Source organism: Lynx rufus, unplaced genomic scaffold (genome assembly GCF_022079265.1).
Source record: "Lynx rufus isolate CCGP_SWC_20201006 ecotype Redwood Valley unplaced genomic scaffold, mLynRuf1.p SCAF_2, whole genome shotgun sequence".
NCBI classification, from domain to species: domain Eukaryota; kingdom Metazoa; phylum Chordata; class Mammalia; order Carnivora; family Felidae; genus Lynx; species Lynx rufus.
In genome coordinates, this window is record NW_025814834.1 from 195,136,608 (window position 1) to 195,158,451 (window position 21,844).

At 41.0% G+C, this 21,844-nt stretch overlaps 1 protein-coding gene across 1 annotated transcript in view; it reads left to right on the top strand.

Moving 5' to 3' along the window:
- The first annotated feature begins 769 nt into the window (after nt 1–769).
- Nucleotides 770–21,844, top strand: part of CLSPN (claspin) — a 32,840-nt gene continuing 11,765 nt past the window's right edge. Inside the window, exons 1-12 of the mRNA XM_047085010.1 lie at nt 770–852; nt 4,094–4,202; nt 4,721–5,166; nt 6,203–6,364; nt 7,898–7,975; nt 9,168–9,240; nt 10,020–10,128; nt 10,313–10,890; nt 16,727–16,918; nt 19,786–20,009; nt 20,956–21,134; nt 21,232–21,296. Coding sequence (XP_046940966.1) covers nt 829–852; nt 4,094–4,202; nt 4,721–5,166; nt 6,203–6,364; nt 7,898–7,975; nt 9,168–9,240; nt 10,020–10,128; nt 10,313–10,890; nt 16,727–16,918; nt 19,786–20,009; nt 20,956–21,134; nt 21,232–21,296 — 2,239 coding nt within the window. The 5' untranslated portion in view covers nt 770–828. The remainder of the gene's footprint in view (nt 853–4,093; nt 4,203–4,720; nt 5,167–6,202; nt 6,365–7,897; nt 7,976–9,167; nt 9,241–10,019; nt 10,129–10,312; nt 10,891–16,726; nt 16,919–19,785; nt 20,010–20,955; nt 21,135–21,231; nt 21,297–21,844) is intronic.

Genomic DNA, 21,844 nt, shown 5'->3' on the forward strand with positions numbered 1-21,844 from the left:
GGGAAAAGTCATCCTTTGCTGGACAGAGCAGGATAAGGAAAGACAGAGAATGGACCTGGAGGGGCAAAAAGATAGTAACTAGCAAAATGACAAGGGATTAGAATTGTTTGGGATTAGTCTGACTCCAGGCCTTTTATTCTTTTTCCTGTCTTGTCCAAAAAGTCTAGAAATGGTATGGGTGCATGTTTTGTGCATCCTCAAATTAAATTTAAGTAAAATTATAAAGGTTATCCAAGGATATTCTTTGGTATCCGAGCAGCCCACAAAACTCGTCTGTTTGTTCAGTGGCATGAATGCTATGTACAAGAAGGAGGAAGTAGGATCTAGCTGCTCCAGGGATGGAGGTCCTGGAGAAAATCCCCACAGGTGCCTTCGGTTGCCCTAGGATCTTCTCCCAGCTCACTTCCATCCAGCCCAGAAGGCTTACTCCTCACACTGCGCTGTGGCAAGGGTCAAAGCTCAAAGGCCACCACTCTCCTGGTACCGCCTTGCGAAGCCAGAGGGCCCCGACCGCCTGGCAGCCAGGAGAATCTCAGGCTCACTTAGGTTCAACAGACGAGAGGAACCGAGACCCGCCAACCCTACCCAGATTACAGTCTCCGGGCTCGTCAAAGGTGCTTCGTGATTGGTAGGACGGCATAGGGGCGTGGCCTCATGTAGAAACCCTCCTCCGGATTGGTGCAACTCGTTAGGGCGGGGCCTCCACTCTGGCTGGGCGCGAAACCTCGAACGGTGTTGCCGGGCTGGAGACCGCGGGAGCGGCTGCGCTCCGGCTAAGGGACCAGGAGACCCGCTCCGTCACAAGCGAAGCGCTAGGAAGCCGGAGTCATGACGGGCGAAGTACTTTCTGAGGTGGGTTCGTGCACTTGCCGCCATCCGCGGCTGCGGAGGCCTGGCTCCGAGGGGCGGGTTGGGGTAGGGGTCGAGTCGGGCGGAGCGGGTCGCGGCGGCACCGTGGCGGCGCGGCGCGCGGCCGGGCCTGGCGGGATGGCCCCTGGGGCTCGCGACTCTTGCGGTCCGGTCCCGCGGTGGGCTTCCCGCGCCTCGGTGAGCTAGGCGGCGTCGCTTCTGGTCCCTTCCGCGCGCGCAGCTGGCCGCCCAGCAGTTCCTCAGCCGGCCACGCCCGCCCACCTCCTCTTTGGCGCGTTTCCTGCCGCCGGAGTTCTTCCTTGTCCAGCCCCCCAAAAGAGGAAGGCCTGGGCAGACCCGGGCCGCTGGGATGCGGGGCGGGATTCTCCGGAAATGGACGGCGGCAGTCTTTGGGAGTTCGGAATTGGCTCTACAAAGGGCCTGTGAGGTCATCCAACGCGACCCCGAAAGAAGTAGGAGTGTCGGGCCCTCTTTGATTGCTGGCAGGATTGGGCATAGAAGCATGTTTCCAGAACCCGGTTCTTTTCTGGGGCCGGGACTAGTGTGGGACACTAGCCTTGGGAGCAAAATTTAAGAGGGCTCCCCAAACTCAGTAATTAAGATAATGTTTTAATGCAATTTTTAAAAATAAAAGTTAAAGCAAAAATTCCATTATATGGTTTGGAACAAAATATAAAACTTTTAAATAAAGACAAGATCTGACCCTGCGCTTGCACTACTTCACTTCAGGTGCCTATAATCCTGGCCCTGGTTCCAATAAAACTTTATTTACAAAAGTAGTAGGCTGACCTCATGAGCCATGATTTGCCAGTTTGATTTTTTGTTTGTTTGTTTGTTTTTAATGTTGTACTATTATCTCAATTACAGGGGTTTTTGAGACTTGACTCTGTTCTTGCCCTGTTCCTGGCCCTGACTGTGGCAGATACTACTATAAATTGCATAGAAGAAAGTGATTAAAGCATGTACTGAGTTATGTGGTTATCTAAACTCAGTTTCCACATCCACAAAGAATCTTACTGCTTCAGGTGTTGGGAGAATCATCAGCACATATGTGATGATCCTCAGTGATTCCTTAATACCTGTTATCTTTGGTTATTATTTTAATACTTATACCAAACATTTAAAACAATTTAATAGTTGTTAGAGAAGCCATTAGGGTGAGTAATGCTCGACTACATTACAGATGTTAATATCTGCCCCCCTATTAAGTCAAGTCAGAGCCCTAAGAACACCAGGGATGTACGAGACCTGGCCTCTAGGGTCAGCCCGGTTACTTGACTGGTCATGTCACCTAACACACCCATCCTACTTATACTTTTTACTTGTGATTTTTTTTTTTTAATGTTGTATTTATTTTTGAGAGCCGGGGTGGGGGGCAGGGGCAGAGAGAGACAGAGATACAGACTCCAAAGCAGGCTCCACACTATTAGCACAGAGCTCTGTGCAGGTCTGGAACCCAGGAACTGTGAAATCATGACCTGAGCCAAAGTCAGAAGCTTAACCCACTGAGCCACCTAGGCACCTCTACTTGTGACCTTTAAAATGGTTTTATTTGAGGGGCGCCTGGGTGGCTTAGTTGAGCATCTGATGTAGGCTCAGGTCATGATCTCACTGTTTGTGGGTCTGAGCCCCACGTCAGGTTCTGTGCTGACAGCTCACAGCCTGGAGCCTGCTTTGGATCCTGTGTCTCCCTCTCTCTCTGCCCCTCCCCCACTAGCACTCTGCCTCTCTCTCTTAAAAATAAATAAAAACATTAGAGAAAGACAAATATATGACTTTGGTAATATGTGGAATTTAAGATACAAACCAGATGAACATAAGGGAAGGGAAGCAAAAATAATATAAAAACAGGGACGGGGACAAAACATAAGAGACAAATGTAGAGATCAAACTGAGGCTTGTTGGAGGAGTTATGGGTTGGGGGATGGACTGGGCAAGGAGCATTAAGGAAGACACTTGTTGGGATGAGCACTGGGTGTTATATGTAGGGGATGAATCACTGGATTCTACTCCTGAAATCATTACTGCACTATATGCTAACTAACTTTGATGTAAATTAAAAATAAAATAAATAAATAAAATAAACATTAAAAAAACATTTTAATGGTTTTATTTGGAAATTTTCAAACATATACAAATGTAGAAAGGCTGTATAATGAACCTATCACCTAACTTAAATAGTTATCAAATCATGCCAATCATGTTTCATTTATAGCTCATCCACTTTCACCCTCACTGGATTATTTGGAAGCAAATTTCAGATATCATTGCATCCAAAAATATTTCTTTATACATCTCTAAAAGATAAGGGCTTTCCGAAACAGGTAACACAAATATTACCACACCTAAAAATCTTAGAATTATTGCTTAATACTAAATAGATAGTGTTCGGATTTCATTGACTCAGATGTATACTTTCTGTTTATTTATTTTGTTTTAGAAAGAGAGAGAAAGAAGTCATGAGCTGGGGAAAGGGGCAGAGAGAAAGAGAGAAAGAGATAGAATCTCAAGTAGGCTCCACACAGCGTGGAGCCCAACACAGGGCTCAATCCCATAACCCTGGGATCACTGCCTGAGTTGAAATCAAGAATCGGATGCTTAACCAACTGAGCCACCCAGGTGCTCTGTTTATTTGAATCAAGATCCAAAGTCTGCATATTGCATGGGGTGCCTGGCTGGCTTAGTAGAATATGGGACTCTTGATCTCTGGGTTGTGAGTTCCAGCCCCACGTTGGATGTAGAGATTACTTAAACAAAATTAAAAACAAAAACAAAATGTGCATATTGCAGTTGTTGATATGTGTGTGTATGTGTGTATGTATCTTAACTCTATATAGGTCCCCCTTCCTCTCTTTCTCCTTTTTTCTTGAAGTTCATTCCAAAAGTAACACACGGTTTGTCCTATAGATTTTTTTTTTCACATCAGGATTGCAATTCTGTGATGTTATTTAACATGTCATTTGGATACACTGAGAAGCAGTTCAAACAGAAAATGTGTAATAAAAGCTTGATTCTTTTTATGTACCATTACTCAAAATGAATCATTGCTTCTATAGTATCCTTCAAAGGTGAACAGTGAATTTTTGTGTTTTTCTTTGTCCAGTAATTCTTAATGTCATCCCTTCATTTCAGCCTGCTGATCCTATGATGATTTGTGTATCATTATGTACTCAGAGCTTTCTGTCACCACCTGGTTAATGCAAAGTGTGTTCTCATTTTCTAGGTTCATCTAGAAATCAATGATCCAAAACTTATCTCACAGGAAGAACCCGATAGTCCTTCAGACAGTGGACAAGGCAGCTGTGGAACGATTGTGCCCTTGAGTGATGGAGGTTTGTAATAGTAATTTTATTTTTAGAAATAGAATGTGGGGGCCTGGGTTATAAGTGGATTGGATTAATTTCATTATTCTCTTGATTCTTTAAATTATTAATGCCTAACCTTATTATTTGTCTTATTTATTATAAAAGCAAAATTATAGTGCATATACTTTTTTTGAAATTAACCATTTCTATTATTAAATGTGTAAAATGTCTAGAAGCTACCACATTGCATGGTTGAAGGCATTCATCCTTTAATAAATGATTTTTAACACCTACCAAAAGAATTAGAACAACTTTACACTTTGTAAATATATATAATTACATTTCTCAGTAAGAGACATTTCCAGGGAAAATGGTTCTTAAAACCTATTTTTAGATTTGCTTTGCTACAATCAGTTCTTAGTGGTAGTTACATAATTTCACAAGGTGACACAGCAGTTGGGTAATTGGATGTTTTTTAGGAGTAGTGGGACCAGGAGGAGGACAAAATAATAGTAGATCTCTGAAAAAAATTATGTTTTCTCCAGATTCAGATGAAGAGATATTTGTGAGTAAGAAATTGAAAAGCAGGAAGCTGCTACAAGACAGTGATTCTGAAAGAGAGGACACAAATGCTTTTCCAGAGAAAACTTACGACAGCGTTGAGGAGGAAAATAAAGAGAACTTATATGCCAGAAAAAATGGAAAAGTCAGAAGGATTTACAAAACTCTGGCAGACAGTGCTGGAAGTGACACTGAGGAGTCTTTGTATCAGGAAAATCTTGAAACCCAGGTGACGCCTTGCTTAGAGCTGAGTCTCCAATCTGAAAACTCTGTGGACTTTACAGTTGACAGAAAGATTTCCAAAAAACCCAAACATGATAAAGAAAGAATGGAAGGAAAAGCAAAAGTAAAATCAAAGAGAAGACTTGAGAAAGAGGAAAAAAAGATGGAAAAAATCAGGCGGCTAAAAAAGAAGGAAACAAAAAATGAGGTATATTTAAATGAATGAATTTGTTTTCTGTTTTTTATTTTATTTTGAGAGAGAGAGAGAGAGAGAGACAGAGTGCGAATCAGGAAGAGGCAGACAGGGAGATACAGAATCTGAAGCAGGCTCCAGGCTAGGAGCTGTCAACACAGAGCCTGACGCGTGGCTCAAACTCACAGACAATGAGATCGTGACCTGAGCCAAAGTCGGATGCTTAACTGACTGAGCCATCCAGGTGCCCCTAAATTTGTTCTTTCTAAGGCAGATTAACATCTTAGAAAAAATTGCTTTTAGTTCTTGAGGTTTCTGCACTTAGAATATAGCTTCAAGTTGATTGGTTTGTATTGCGAGTAATGAGGTATGTAATTTAAAACTTGTTGGTCTCATTCTCCGTAAATGGATTTCTGATTTTCTCTGCAAGCACATGGAGTATTGCTGCTTGTTATCTGATGAAAATGAACTTTCAGAGGAGTACTTTTTTTTTTTTTTTTTAATTTTTTTTTTTCAACGTTTATTTATTTTTGGGACAGAGAGAGACAGAGCATGAACGGGGGAGGGGCAGAGAGAGAGGGAGACACAGAATCGGAAACAGGCTCCAGGCTCTGAGCCATCAGCCCAGAGCCTGATGCGGGGCTCGAACTCACGGACCGCGAGATCGTGACCTGGCTGAAGTCGGACGTTTAACCGACTGCGCCACCCAGGCGCCCCCCAGAGGAGTACTTTTTTAGGCATCCATAAGTCAGAAGTCTTGTTTGCTAACTAGAAAAAAACATCTTTTTATAAACTAGCTGTTTGATAAGTATTTGAGTTTTTAAAAAAAATATTTACTTTTTACTAAGTTGGCTTTGGACAGTGGCACAAAATCACAGCATGGACTTCAAAAGATGGCTGTGGGTAGGAACCAGGGAGAATGTTCTAAAATGCCAAATATTTGTCTACCGATACATTATGGGCTTTTTATGGCCTGGTCCAAATTACCTTATGATGTGAAATATTGGAGTTTGGGTGATTGGATTTTGCTCTGTCTTTATGCATTGTCCAGGAAGATGATGTGAAACAGCCATTTAATGATAGTGGCTGTCTTCTTGTGGATAAAGACCTTTTTGAAACTGGATTGGAGGAAGAAAATAACTCTGCATTAGAAGACGAAGAGTCATTAGAATCGATAAGGGCAGCTGTGAAAAACAAAGTAAAAAAGCACAAGGCAAGTAAAAGATGATTGCAAAAGAGCTAACCCACTGCTCCTAACCTTTGCTTTATTTTCTTTCTTTCTTTTTTTAAATGTTTTTTAATGTTTATTTTTGAGATACAGACAGAGCACAAGTAGGGGAGGGGCAGAGAAAGAGGGAGACAGAATCTGAAGCAGGCTCCAGGCTCTAGCTGTCCACACAAGGGCCCGACTCAGGGCTTGAATTCACGGACCGCGAGTTCATTGACCTGAGTTGAAGTTGGACACCCAGCTGACTGAGTCACCCAGAGGCCCCTTCTTTATTTTCTGATTTACTATTGAAACCATTTTTTTTTTTAATGTTTATTTATTTTTGAGACCGAGAGAGACAGAGCATGAATGGGGGAGGGTCAGAGAGAGGGAGACACAGAATCTGAAGCAGGCTCCAGGCTCCGAGCTGTCAGCACAGAGCCCCATGCGGGGCTTGAACTAACGGACTGTGAGATCATGACCTGAGCCGAAGTCGGATGCTTACCCGACTGAGCCACCCAGGCGCCCCTGGAACCATTTTTTTTTTTTTTTAAGAGAGAGCACGTGAGCAAGGGAGAGGAGAGAGGGGCAGAAGGAGAGAGAGAGAGAGGGAGAGAGAATCGTAACCAGGTGCTGAGCCCAACACAAGCCTCGATCCAACAACCCTGGAATCTGTGCCTAAATGAAGAGCTAGACACTCAACCGACTGAGCCATCCAGGCACCCTTAAACTTTTTTTTTTTTTAATGTTTATTTATTTTTGAGAGAGAGAGAGAGAGAGAGAGAGAGAGAGAGAGAAACAGAGCACAAGTGGGGGAGGGGCAGAGAGAGGAGACACAGAATCTGAAGCAGCCTCCTGACTTTGAGCTGTCAGCACAGAGCCTGATGGTGGGGCTCGAACTCATGAACTATGAGATCATGCCCTGAGCCGAAGTTGTCATTTTTAACTCCAGAAAAACATGCGACAATTGATTTCAGTTTTTTGGCTGTTAATTTTAGAATCAGGCAATGCAAGTGATAGACATGCTAACTTGTATGGAAACTAGTATTTTAATTGCCCTCATCGGAATGTTAGGGGGAAAAAGTAAAATACTTTATATTGTGTAAGAAGCAGGTAAGTAATGGGACAGAGGTATACATTTTATAATCCTGTGGCCTCTAAGAAATGAACCTAAAGTGTTTCTGGAGGGGTATCAAAGAAAAGCAGCAGTCAAAACCTCATTGTCCTGAGTGTTTGGAAGCACAGTTGTTCTTGCTAAGATTACCTTTAGCTTCCTGGGAGTCATTGTCCCTCCTTAGGGAAAGATGAAATAAAGAAGTATGAGAAATTAGGGCCCAACCTTCACTTGAGATAGCAAATTTTTTTCTAGGCATTATAGGATGCTGTATGTTTAAAACTCTCTATTTGATAATTACTGACTTTTTATTAACATAGCATGATGTGATGTTGGGGTACAAAAGCAGTCTTTTGAGTAAGCAACGTCTCTTATTTCGGTCTAATTTTTGTCCATATTTTTCAACTTGTAATCTTCTCTTTTAGAAAAAAGAGCTGTCTTTGGAGAGTGGGGTCTATTCATTTGAAGAAGAAACTGAGTTATCGAAAGGCACCATACGGAAGGTGGGATAGAGCTCTGTATGTTGTCATGTTGGTTTCTTTCCCCAGGAGATTGTGGATTTCTGAGGGATAAATGTTTTATCAAGTCTATCATATTTTCCTGGTACCCATGGTATTGCTTTGTGTACAGTAGGGACACAGATATGGATTGTATTGAATTCAATGTGATATGCAAATAAATGGTCTCCCTGTGTTTATTTTTTAATTTACTTATTTAAATTCAAGTTAGTTAGGGGCGCCTGGGTGGCTCGGTTGGTTAAGCGTCCGATTTCAGCTCAGGTCACGATCTCACAGTCCGTGAGTTCGAGCCCCGCGTTGGGCTCTGTGCTGACCGCTCAGAGCCTGGAGCCTGTTTCAGATTCTGTGTCTCCCTCTCTCTCTGCCCCTCCCCTGTTCATGCTCTGTCTCTCTCTGTCTCAAAAATAAATAAACATTAAAAAAAAAAATTAAAAAAAAATAAAATAAATTCAAGTTAGTTGACATACAGTGTAGTATTGGTTTTAGGAGTAGAACCCTGTGATTCATCATTCATATTATAACACCCAGTTCTCATCCCAACAAGTACCCTCCTTAATACTCATCACCTATTTAGCCCATCCCCCACCCACCTCTTCTCTAGCAACCTTCAGTTTGTTCTCTGTATTTAAGAGTCTCTTATGGTTTGCTCCGTCTCTGTTTTTATCTTATTTTTCCTTCCCTTCCCCTATGTTCATCTGTTGTGTTTCTTAAATTCCACATGAGTGAAATCATATATTTGTCTTTCTCTGCCTGACTTATTTTGCTTAGCATAATACAGTCTAGTTCCATCCATGTTGTTGCAAATGGCAAGATTTCATTCTTTTTGATTGCCAAGTAATATTCCATTGCGCGTGTACATTGTGTATACATGTAAATACACACACACATATATATACACACCACATCTTTATCCATTCATCAGTCAGTGGACATTTGGGCTCTTTTCATAATTTGGCTATTGTTGATAGCGCTGCTATAAACATTGGGGTATGTGTGCCCCTTTGAATCAGCATTTTTGTTATATCCTTTGGATAAATATTTAGTAGTTTATATTGTACTGAATTCGTTAGTGCTTACTTTTCTCTCTCTATCCTCTTTTCTTGGAGAGGGCAAACTCTTGAAGGATGAATGTCTTTCTGGATAATAGCATTAACATAGTCTCTTTGTTTTCTTTAAGGAACGGAAGGCAGCCAAATTAAGTAAGGAAGCATTAAAAAAACTGCACAGTGAAACTCAGCGCCTTATTCGAGGTAATATAAACCAGTACAGTAACTTTGTGGCAAATCACAGTATTTCTTTGTAAGCTCCACTTGGATATTGGGGAATTTTGGTTTTTTTAATATTCTTAATATAAATTATAATACCAAGTTTAAAATTGATCTTGGTGAATGGCCACTGTTCTAAAGCCTCTGGAACATAAGTATAAACTGAGAAAATTTCCAGAACTGTATTAGTGCTAAGGAGGGAGGGTTTTTTTAATGTTTTTCTGTGGACCAGCTGTATCAGGATTTGGGAGCTTTTCAAATGTGTAAGGTGTTAGGTCCCACAGAAATTCTGATTCAGTAGGCTTGAAGTGGGGTCCAAGAATCTGTATTTTTTAATTATTTTTTAAATGTTTGTTTATTTTTGAGAGAGACAGCATGATCAGGGGAGGGGCAAAGAGAGGGAGAGACAGATGATCAGAAGCGGGCTCAGCACTGATAGCAGAGAGCCTGACAGGGGGCTGAAACCCACAAACCACGAGGTCATGACCTGAGTCCAAGTCGGTCACCCAACCAACAGAGCTACCCAGGTGCCCCAAGGATCTGTATTTTTTAAAAACTTCCTGGATCAGTTTAATTTCACAACTAGGTTTAAAAGCTACTGGTCTCCAGGGAGTTCTTTTGTAGTTAGATCCTGTCTTTATTAAAGCCAGGATTGTTTTCTATTTCTGGTGATGGCTTTCACTGTGCTGTTTAGTTGACTGAACATGAAGTGACATTTCAGAATATACAGTATGTGTATTTGCTTGTTTTGTTCCATTTTGTAGAATCTGCACTTAATCTTCCATATCATATGCCAGAGAATAAAACCATTCATGATTTCTTCAAACGTAAACCTCGACCCACTTGCCAGGGAAATGCCATGGCGCTACTGAAGTAAGAATTCTCTTTCCTTGAGATTATAATTTTTGTAAATATTCAGTTTTGTAGCAAACATCTGGTGTAAAAAAGTTCAGATTCCTCAGTCTCTTAAAACTGTTATAATGGATTCATTATGTGCTGAGATGAGAGTTCCACACTTAGGATAATTTTCAACTTGAGCTTATTTTCCCCTCTCTAGGTCATCTAAGTATCAGTCAAACCATCACAAAGAAACCATAGACACTGTAAATACAAGTGAGATGAATAATGGCCACCATAACAAAGATTCTGAGCAGACAGTGTGTGTGGGACATGAACTGGAAATTAACGCACTCCCTGCAGTTTCAAAGGAACCCCAGATCACTACTGGATCAGGGGAATCTTGTAGCAAGGATATGATGGGAAGTGAAGAGCTAGAAATTCAGGAGAAACAGAAGCAGGGTGATGGCAGACCTCCACCTGAGGAAAGCTCAGTGGCACATCAGGAATCCAACTTCCTCGGGAATGAGGACAATGAGGTGTGTCAGGCTGGAGGGCTTATGGCACCTGAACCTCGTGCCCTGGAGGGAGAAGAAGGCCTGAAAAGAACAGAAGAAGCAGATGAGAAGGTGGAAGAGCCCAGGCAGCAAACTAAATCAGTAGTTGTGCCACTTGAAAAAGCAAGGAGGTTCACTCTGGATAGACTTAAGCAACTGGGAGTAGATGTTTCCATTAAACCTCGGCTGGGTGCTGATGAAGACTCCTTTGTGATACTTGAAGAACCTGAAACCAACAGAGGTAATCCTTTGAGTTGTGGGGAGCCTCCAGAGTGATTTGTTCTGGCAGCTTTTTGTTATTTGCTACTATTTGGGGATACGAAACATAGGAGAAACCAATAACTGCACACATGAGCTTACTCTATAGATACCCAGATGTGGGTACAATTCTATTTAGATAAATTTGGCAGGGCATCAGGATGTCCTCAACCTTGTTTAAAATAGAAGCCTATTGATAGGTTAACATACAAAAGAAGTACATTGCTGTCGCGTTATTGTATGACATTCAAAAAAGCATTGTTCATGTTTTTACTGTTAAAGGAAAACATTTTGGTTCAGTAAATTGTCTGCAAAACTGAATTTCTTTTTTCCCGAAGTCATTTAAGAAATACTAAACTATCCACGACATGCAAGGTGCTGTAGGGCATACCAAGAGAAATGTGATATTTATCGTACAGTTAAGGTACTTACACTCTTGTAGGGGAGATAATAAGTATGCAAATAACAGTAATACAAGAGAGAAAGTGGAAAGTGACTTCTATAATGAGCATGTATCACTGATAATTGGAAAAATTAAATGAAGAAAAGGGAAAAATAGTCTCTGCTGAAAGAAACATTTAGAATAAAGTGCTATGGCAGTTTAGAGGAAGGATAAGTTTCTCCCAATAGGTGGTTAAAAGAAGGCTTAAAGTGTAGGTGGATGTAATTACTTGTTCACTGCCTTTCCCTTTATACTTTGAATAGGGATCTTCTGGCTTGTTCCCTACTCTATCACCGGCGCTTCCGCAGAGGATGACACATTGTAGGCATTTATACTGGATGAGTGATGAATGAATGAATGATCCTTCAAGACAGAGCTCAAGTATTACCATATTAGGTAGACTTCCTGACTAGTAGATAGAATTGGATATTCTCTCCTCTGCATTGAGGCAGTTTGGCATGATAATTAAGAGCTTAGGCTCTGTAGCAAGAGCAAGGTTTGAATCTGGGTTGTACTATTTACTGTTTAACTTTGAATATGCTATTTGACCTCTCTGAGCCACCTTTTTAAAAATTTTTTTCTTTAAAGGATATCTGGTTCATAGGGCTATAGTGAACATTTGTTGAAATCATGCATAGAAATGGATAACATAAAGAAGCATTCAAATGCTTGCTCCTACTTCTGTTATTAGTGAAATTATTTGTATTAAAACTATAAGAGCTTATGGTTGGTGGGTGCTCTGTTATCCACAGTATCTAGTGTGTAAAATATGCTCAGTGAGTCTTTGTTGATTGAATGGGTGGGCTTTGTGGAAGTGGAGAGAAGGACATTCTTGGAAGGGACAGAAAGAGTTCTGCATGGTATTATTGGAAGGATATTATAAATCCCTTTGACCAGAATAGGAGATGGGTTGGAAGGGTTGTTAACAGAACTAGCATAGATCCATTAGCAAAGAAAGAAATAGGAGATTTTTAAGTTTATTTATTTATTTATTTTGAGAGAGAAAGAGAGAGAAAGCACACAGCGGGGGCAAAGAGAGGGGGACAGAGGATCTGAAATGGGCTCAGAGAGAGAATCCCAAGCAGGCTCCATGCTGTCAGCGCAGAGCTCAGCACAGAGCTCGATCTCATAAACCATAAAATCATGACCTGAGCTGAAATCAAGAGGCGGTCACTTAACTGACTGACCTACCCATGTGCCCTGAGATTTTTTTTTTTTTTTTAATATTTATTTTTTGGGAGACTGCAAGCAGAGGAGGAGCACAGAGAGGGGGACAGAGGATCTGAAGTGGGCTTGTGCTGACAGGCTGACAGCAGCGAGCCTGACGGCGGGGCTCAAACTCATGAACCGTAAGATCATGACCTGAGCTGAAGTCAGATGCTCAACCGACTGAACCACCCAGGTGCCCCCCAAGATTTTTTTTTTGTCTGAAACTCAATGTTCTTTAAATAGTCCTGAACTGAGACAGGAAAGAGAAGAAACCTTTTTTTGAGTACCTACTGTATTAGACACTGGTAGATTCTTTATTATTGTTCTTAATTCTCATGGCTGCAGGTATTACTTTGCAATGAAGAGATGGAGGCTTGGAGAGGCCGGGTAATTGTTCCAATATTACACTTGGCTTATATAGGGAACTAGCACAGTGCCTGGCACATAGTAGGCATTTGTTTTTAACTCAGAATATGTTTTCCTTCAGAAATAGTATTTGACATGAAAGTTGGATTTCCAGACCAGTCAGTTCCATAATATGTATGAAGTTAGGATCAACTTTTATTTATTTGTGTAATAAACTTTCATTTAGCATGGTGTTAGATGCTGTGTATACAAGACATAGTCCCTGCTGTCAAGGAAATTAGAGTCTAATAGGAGTGAAAGACAGGCAAACAGGCCATTACACGACTGTGTATACCCTGAGCCTAGAGAAAGGGTACCTCACTTGGAGTACCTCGTGGGGAGTCAGGGAGGCTTCTGAAAGGACCTGATACCTGAGCTGACTCTTGAAAGCTGAATAGGAGATACCAAGGTAGAGAAATGAGAGAAGGCTTTCTTGGTGGAGGGAACAGACCCACAAAAGACCCAACAGAGGCAAGAGAAAACACAAGGTATCCTGATGAGGTAGGGTGAAGATTGCAAGGACTTTGGGAATGGGTAACTAGTGAGGCCAGATCATGCAAGGCTTTTAGGCCATGCTAAGAGCTTGGACTTTTGCCTTTTGTTAGTAGAGGACCACTGAAAAATTTTTAGCAAAAGAAATGACCCAATCAGATATTCATTTTTGGGACAATCTAGCGGCTAGTATGGTGGACACGTTGGAAGGGGTTAAGAGTAAAAGCAGTAGAAAGACCTTAATTTCCTTAATATCACATGGAGTAAGGTTTCCATGAGAAAAATGCATATAGATCCAAACTCTGGGGTACCAGAAATATATTACTTCTGTTTCCTGCAATAGTGTAGGGAAAGTCTCTGTCCTCAATTCCTCTACTTTCTGGACAAAGAACAATGGGAATGAGAACAGTTTTAGATTCAGGCTGCTGATGGACACTGAGCTGGAGCAGAGACTTTTCACTTAGGACATGAAAGGAGCTAGGCAAAGACTGTTGGACGGAGAGGAGCCTGAACAGAGATCCTAGGATGAGGAGGGAGATGGTTGAGCAATATAGTAAAAGGCAAGAAGTAGCAATATAGTAAAAGGCAAAAGTAGGTGCTGTGGTGCATTGGGGATGAAGAGCTTTTAGGGGCCTGGCTTTCTCCATAAGAATGAAGGCAACCCCTCTGCCTCACTATCATTTTAGGTCCCAAGTAAATCTTCTTCCACATCCATTTCTTTTATTCTTTTGGTGCCAATAATGACTTGCCTATTTCTGTTCCCTTTCCACTGCCACTACCCATTGCTTCCAGCCTTACTGAACTGCTATAAAAGAGGATACAGACCTACATCTTCTCTCCTTGCACTTTTGTTTGTGATATAAACATACTATCCTTTGGTGTTGGATTTTTTGCTACTAATAAAGTTAGAGAGGGGTGCCTGGGTGGCTCAGTCAGTTAAGCATCCAACTTCGGCTCAGGTCATGATCTCGTGGTTCTTGAGTTTGAGCCCCGCGTCTGGCTCTGTGCTGACAGCTCAGAGCCTGGAGCCTGCTTCAGATTCTGTGTCTCCCTCTCTCTGCCCCTCCCCTGCTCATGCTCTGTCTATCACAAAAATAAAATACACATTAAAAAAAATTAAAAAAAAAAAGTTAGGGACTCAGAATGGAAAGGCTTCCTTCCAGTCCTATCCCCTTCTAGGGCAAGAAAAACCACTAGTTTTGCTAACCACAAAACTACTACAATATGATTTGAGGGCATTTTTTAAGAAAAAGAACCAAACTTGGAGTGTCCTGGACATTTTATGGAAGAGAAGGCATCCCTCAACCCCGAAGGAATCTTTTCTTTATTACTGTCTCTCTCTTAAAACAGAGCTCACTGTGGTGTGATGCAAACAGAGGCATGATGGTGCCCAGTAGCAGCTAGCTGAGGGAGAAAGGAGAAGGAAATTTTGAACCATATAGCATTGGAGAAGAGGGGATAGAGCCCCTGTTGCCGTTTGACGACTGAACTTACCGCTCCTGGTATATGTATTTTCCCCTTTGTATGCAAGTTGGGTGTGTGGTTCAGAGGCCACCTGTAAGTGGAATTTCCTTTCTGGTTATAGTATAACAGTTTCACCAACACGAGTTACATCACTGACTGGATTGATTGCCATTTTTTTCCCCCTTTTTAAATTGACCTTGCTCATATTTAGTAAGATTACTATTAAATAGTGAAATGTTCAAAATAGGAAAATTTTTAAAAAGAGGCTGAAACCTATGAAAAATTAAGCCATTGAATGATTGGTAATTATGGTATTTGTTCCACCAGCATAATACTTTTTTTTTTTTTTTTAATATTTTTAACGTTTTATTTTTGAGACAGGGAGAGACAGAGCATGAACGGGGGAGGGTCAGAGAGAGAGGGAGACACAGAATCGGAAGCAAGCTCCAGGCTCTGAGCCATCAGCCCAGAGCCTGACGCGGGGCTCGAACTCACGGACCGCAAGATCGTGACCTGAGCTGAAGTCGGACGCTTAACCGACTGAGCCACCCAGGCGCCCCAATACTTTTTTTTTTTTAAGAATTGCACACATTTAGAAACTTCAGTTGTAAATGTCTACCCTAAAATGATTTTTGAAGTATATTGAGGTAGAATAATTGCAACATTTCATTAGTTTGGGTTAAGCTACGTGAATTTGATATAGGTGTTAGTAGCAAAGGAGTTTTTGGTGTTTTGGGGCATTTTTCTTCCCCCTCCAACTTTGTTGAGCTTAAAAACTTAGCTTAAAAACTGATTCTTAACTGGAATCTTTTTTTTAAAATTTTAAATTTATTTATTTAAATTCAAGTTAGTTAACATACGGTGTAGTAGTGGTTTCAGGAGTGGAACCCAGTGATTCATTACTTACATATGACACCCAGTGCTCATCCCAATAAGTGCCCTCCTTAATGCCCATCACCTATTTAGCCCATCCCTCCCCCTTTACCTCCTCTCTAGCAACCTTCAGTTTGTTCTCTGTATTTAAGAGTCTCTTATGGTTTGCCTCCCTGTTTTTATCTTATTTTTCCTTCCCTTGCCCTATGTTCATCTGTTGTGTTTCTTCAATTCCACATATGAGTGAAATCATGATATTTGTCTTTCTCTGCCTGACTTCTGTTGCTTAGCATAATACATTCTAGTTCCATCCATGTTGTTGCAAATGGCAAGATTTCATTCTTTTTGATTGCCAAGTAATATTCCACTCTGTGTGTATATGTATGTATACATTGTGTGTGTGTGTACATTGTGTATACATGAAAATACACCCATATACACACCATATCTTTATCCATTCATCAGTCGATGGACATTGGGGCATTTTCCAAAATTTGGCTATTGTTGATAACACTGCTATGAACATTGGGGTGCGTGTGCCCCTTCGAATCAGCAGTTTTGTATCCTTTGGATAAATAACTAGTAGTGCAATTGCTGGGTCAGAGTAGTTCTATTCTTTTTTTTTTTTTTAATTTTTTTTTTTTTTTCAACGTTTATTTATTTTTGGGACAGAGAGAGACAGAGCATGAACGGGCAAGGGGCAGAGAGAGAGGGGGACACAGAATCGGAAACAGGCTCCAGGCTCTGAGTCATCAGCCCAGAGCCCGACGCGGGGCTCGAACTCACAGACCGCGAGATCGTGACCTGGCTGAAGTCGGACGCTTAACCGACTGCGCCACCCAGGCGCCCCAGAGTAGTTCTATTCTTAACTGGAATCTTAAAGGAAAGAGTTCAAGCATGGCATACTGACATACTGGTTGGTGTTTGGATCTAGAACTGGAAGCCTTGAAACAGCGTTTCTGGAAGCATGCTAATCCAGCAGTGAAACCCAGGGCTGGTCAGAAGATGAATGTGAACATCATAGTGAAAGGCGTGGGCACTGATGGAAAGGAAGAGCTAAAGGCAGATGTGGTACCTGTGACTTTGGCAGCTGAGAAGCTGGATGGAGCAAGCCACACAAAACCAGGTATTTGAGTTCATGTTTTCGTTTGCGTGCTTTATGCTTTGTACACTGGCAGGTCTTTATGGCTACCGAAGACCCTATAGTGAAAAGTTCTAGAATCTTTTTCCTTGGACAGTTTGAAGATTGGATAGCATTACCTCTGGCATGACTCACATGTAGCATTGCTTAGATGTGGGAGGTGATAAGATGACTATTTCCAATAGTTTTTGTCTTATTAAAAAACAGTAAATATCTATTGTAGAAAATATATAGAATAAAAAAAAAAGCTTCTATGATCCTCTATCAGAGACACCTTCTATAATTATATCATGTATCCTTTTAATTTCTTTGCATAGGTAATATGTTTTTAAAAACAAACGGGCACCTGGGTGGCTCAGTCGGTTAAGCTTCTGACTTCGGCTCAGGTCATGATCTTGTGCTTTGTGAGTTTAAGCCCCACATTGGGCTCTGTGCTGACAGCTCAGAGCCTGGAGCCTGCTTCATATTCTGTGTCTCCCTCTCTCTGACCCTCCCCTGTTCATGCTCTGTCTCTCCCTGTCTCAAAAATAAATAAACGTTAAAAAAATTAAAAAAAAAAATAAACCTTAAAAACATTTTTTTTTAATTTTTTTAACCTTTATTTATTTTTGAGACAGAGGGAGACAGAGCATGAACGGGGGAGGGTCAGAGAGAGGGAGACACAGAATCTGAAACAGGCTCCAGGCTCTGAGCTGTCAGCACAGAGCCCAACGCGGGGCTTGAACTCACGGACTGCGACATCACGACCTGAGCCGAAGTCGGACGCTTAACCGACTGAGCCACCCAGGCGCCCCAAAAACATTTTTTTTAAACAAACAATAATACAATCATATTGTACATTCTGCTTTGTAATCTGCTCTTTTGTTTTAACAATGTCTGTTGTTCCCAGATGTCTGTTGTACTTTGAAAGTACAAGTGACAGGGGCACCTGGGTGGCTCAGTCGGTTAAGCATCTGAGTTTGACTCAGGTCATCATCTCATGGTTCTTGAGTGTGAGCCCCACATCGGGCCCTCTGCTGTCAGGGCAGAGTGCACTTCAGATCTTCTGTCTCCCTCTCTCTCTGCCCCTCTCCCCCTCATGCTGTCCCTCTCTCTCTCAAAACTAAACATTAAAAAAAAAAGTATAAATAATATATCACATAGAAAATGGAGACACTGAGGAAAAAGTATGAAATGAAAAATTAGTCTTCCTAAAGGCAACTGTTAATTTCTTGTGTGTCCTTGGAAGAAAATTCATATGCGTACACCATTATGGGTGTGGGCATGAGAGAGAGAGACAGACAGACAGACAGACATTGGATACTTACTTTCTGCTAGGCATTGCTCTAGGTGCTTTACCATGAATAACATTAGTATTCTTATTTTATATAGGAGAAAACTGATATACAAAGAATTTAGACAACTTACTCAGGTTTGCACAGCTCATAAGTAGTAGAACCAGTAGCCTAATCCAGACCTCCTAACTTCAGAGTTCAGATACACATTATATTGCTTTTGAGTTTTTTAACAGCTGCATAATATTCCATTGTGGGACTGTAACATGATTTGTTTAACCATACTCCTGTTAATGGACATCTTGTTTATTCCAGTTGTTGTTATTTCATACAATGTTGCACCGTAGTATCAGATATATGTTGGTTTATTTGGATGCAGAATTCCTTATAGTGGAATCATTGAGTCAAATTTTGATATATATCATCCTGTTCTTCAAAATAGTTGCACCAATTTATACTCTGAATCACACTATATGAGTTCCTGTTTCTTCCTGTTAATATGTCAAAAATGTTATCTCTTACTTTGATTTATATCTCTCTCTTTTTTTTTTTTTTTTGATGTTTATTTATTTTTGAGACAGAGAGAGACAGAGCATGAACAGGGGAGGGTCAGAGAAAGGGAGACACAGAATCTGAAGCAGGCTCCAGGCTCCGAGCTGTCAGTAGAGCCCGACACGGGGCTCAAACCCACAGACCGTGAGATCATAACCTGAGCTGGAGTCGAATGCTTAACCGACTGAGCCACCCAGGCGCCCCGATTTATATCTCTTTAATTAGAAATGAGACTCGGAGCATCTGGCTGGCTCAGTCAGTGGAGCACGTGACTCTTGATCTCGAGGTTGTGAGTTTAAGCTGCATGTTGGGTGTAGAGACTACTTAAAAATAAAACCTTTAAGAAAGGAAAAAAGAAATGAGGTTAAGTGTTACTTTTAATTTGTTCACTAACCATGTATGTTCAATTTTTCTGTGAACTACCAGGTCATATTCTTTGCCCATTTTACTCTTGAGTTGTTTCTTTTTTCTTTAAAAAATTTTTTTTAATGTTTATTTATTTTTGAGAGAGAGAGCGTGAAAGCAGGGAGGGGCAGAGAAAGAGGGAGACAGATCAGAAGCAGGCTCTGTGCTTACAGCAGACAGCCTGATGCAGGGCTTGAACTCATGAACCGTGAGATCATGACCTGAGACAAAGTCAAAGCCAGATGCTTAACCGACTGAGCCACCCAGGTGCCCCTTCTTTTTTTCTTTAATATAGGTATATTTATCAAGGCTGTCCTTCATGGCTTCTGGGCCAGAGACTTTCAGAGTCCTACTCTTGCACCCCATTTTTGTCCTCTTTAATAACTTTTATAATCTCTGTGTAGTATATTATCTCAGAGTGTAGAACATAACTATGAAAAGTTCTCTTTAGTTCATAATAATCCTTATTTGTTAAGATAACACCCTCGAGTAATAAGGCCTCGGATTTTCCTTTTGGGATGTAACTGGAACACTCCTGGGGTTGTCTGAAGTGCACACTTCCGTTATTGCAGTAGGTAGTTGGTCGTTATGTCTAAAGCATTTTCTCCTGTTTCTGTTCAGGTGAAAAGCTTCAGGTGCTGAAAGCTAAGCTGCAGGAAGCAATGAAACTCCGTAGGCTTGAGGAGCGCCGAAAGCGCCAAGCATTATTTAAGTTAGATAATGAAGATGGATTTGAAGAAGAGGAAGAGGAGGAAGAAATGACAGATGAGTCTGAGGAAGATGGAGAAGAGGAGGAAGAAGGAGATCTAGAAGAAGAAGAGGAGGAAGAAGAAGGCAATCAGGAGGTTTCTGACAATTATTTCATTTTGTTATTTGTTTAGGATGGATAAGGGAAAGAGTAAATCAGATTTGAATAAGAGTAAGGTAAAGTAAGGTAAGCACATTCAATTGTATAAGAGATTTTAGGGGCAGAGATGGTGTAAGTAGCTCACAGGTACCGAAGTCTTTGCATTCAGTTCTGTTAGCACCTCTAGATACCTGCAGTTCACAGAGGCCTAGCCTTAGCTTCTACCTGTTAGTCTACTCACTGAAATAGAAGGCTAAAATGGAAATGGCTTTGTATTAATAGATGCCTTTATCTTTGATGTTTATTTAAGTTTTCTCTATTCAGAATGAAAAGCAGTCTCAACCTTGGTCAGGTTGAGGTCTGGAATAAATTCTCAGGCAGGCTGAGACCTTCCTGAGTTAATTTCTTTCTTGGTTGAGGAGGAAATTTATAAAAGGGCCTCTTGCTGTTGTTCTATACTATTGTCTTCTGCCTAGGGTAGATAATGACGAAGTTTTTGGTAGTAGAAAAAAAGAAGACCCCCCCCCTTGTTTGAACTCTGCAGTCATTTGAAAGACTTGGTTCATATTTACCCCTGGGTAAAGAAAAGAGGAAAGCAATGGCTGAACCAGGTAGCATGTCATAGTCTATGTTTGGTTTAAGGCCACTAGTTGTCCTGCATTCTCAGGCTAGTTATTTAACCTCTCATTGCCTCAGTAAAATGATAATTCGGTCTTTTTTCAGTCTTGTAGCACTTTGGGGAGGGTAAAATGTAAAAAAGTACAAAAGAGCTCTAGAAGCGTCAGGGAAAGTTATGTTAATGATGATGGTCAGACCAAGTCTCCTTTGGGTTTACCTTTTCAGATTTACGATGTGACCTATAACCAAGCAGCCATGCATGATGCTAACAACATATTTGCTTTTAAATTTTTTTACTTTGGTTTTGGGTGGCATGATTGATGAAGGTTGCAGAATTCCTTCTCAGTAGTGAAGAAATAGAAACCAAAGATGAGAAAGAAATGGATAAAGAAAACAGTGATGGCAGTAGTGAAATTGGCAAGTCAGTTGGCCTTCTCTCTGTCCCCAAACCTCTGTCATCTGATTCTACCTTACTTCTATTTAAGGACAACTCTTCCAAGATGGGGTAAGTAATTCTCTTTAGGGAAAGATAAGATTCCCTTGGGTTTGCCCCTCTTGTTAGAAGCAGAAGGAGATAAACAATTTACCTTCTTATTTTATAGTTACTTTCCTAGTGAAGAAAAATCAGAAACAGATGAAATCTCAGGCAAAAGGCCTAGCAAACTGGGTAAGTAGTGACTCTTGTGCCAAACTTGACTTTTCTTAGCTCCTCTAGCTTTGATACTTAAAGACAATTCCATAAGATTCCATTTTTTTGAGCTCTAGTGGACTTCGCTCTGTCTTACTTGTGACAGTGAAAGGAACTTATGAATTAGAACATTTTTCTTGATTCTGTTTTGGAAAACTTACATTCAGTTTCTTTGTTACTGACCATGGACACATACTAGGTCCTTAGTAGTGTGTGTTGAATGAGTGAACCATGAAACATTTCAATCATATGTAGATGAACAGAAGATGTATATGTGATTGGATAATGGAGAGAGTGATTATAGGCATTAGGCAGGGTGAGACAAAGATGGGAACTTTCAGGGGTCACTTAGCTCAGAGTGATAAATCTTGATTGTATAATGCTATCTCAGTACTATAATTTACCTTCAACTTCATGTTTTAGAACAATAGAACTTGAGAGATTTGCCTATGGATGTTACCTGATAGCTTTACATTCTCAATTCTTCTTCCTAAACAAATCCACCTTATTTCTGGAATCATGTACTT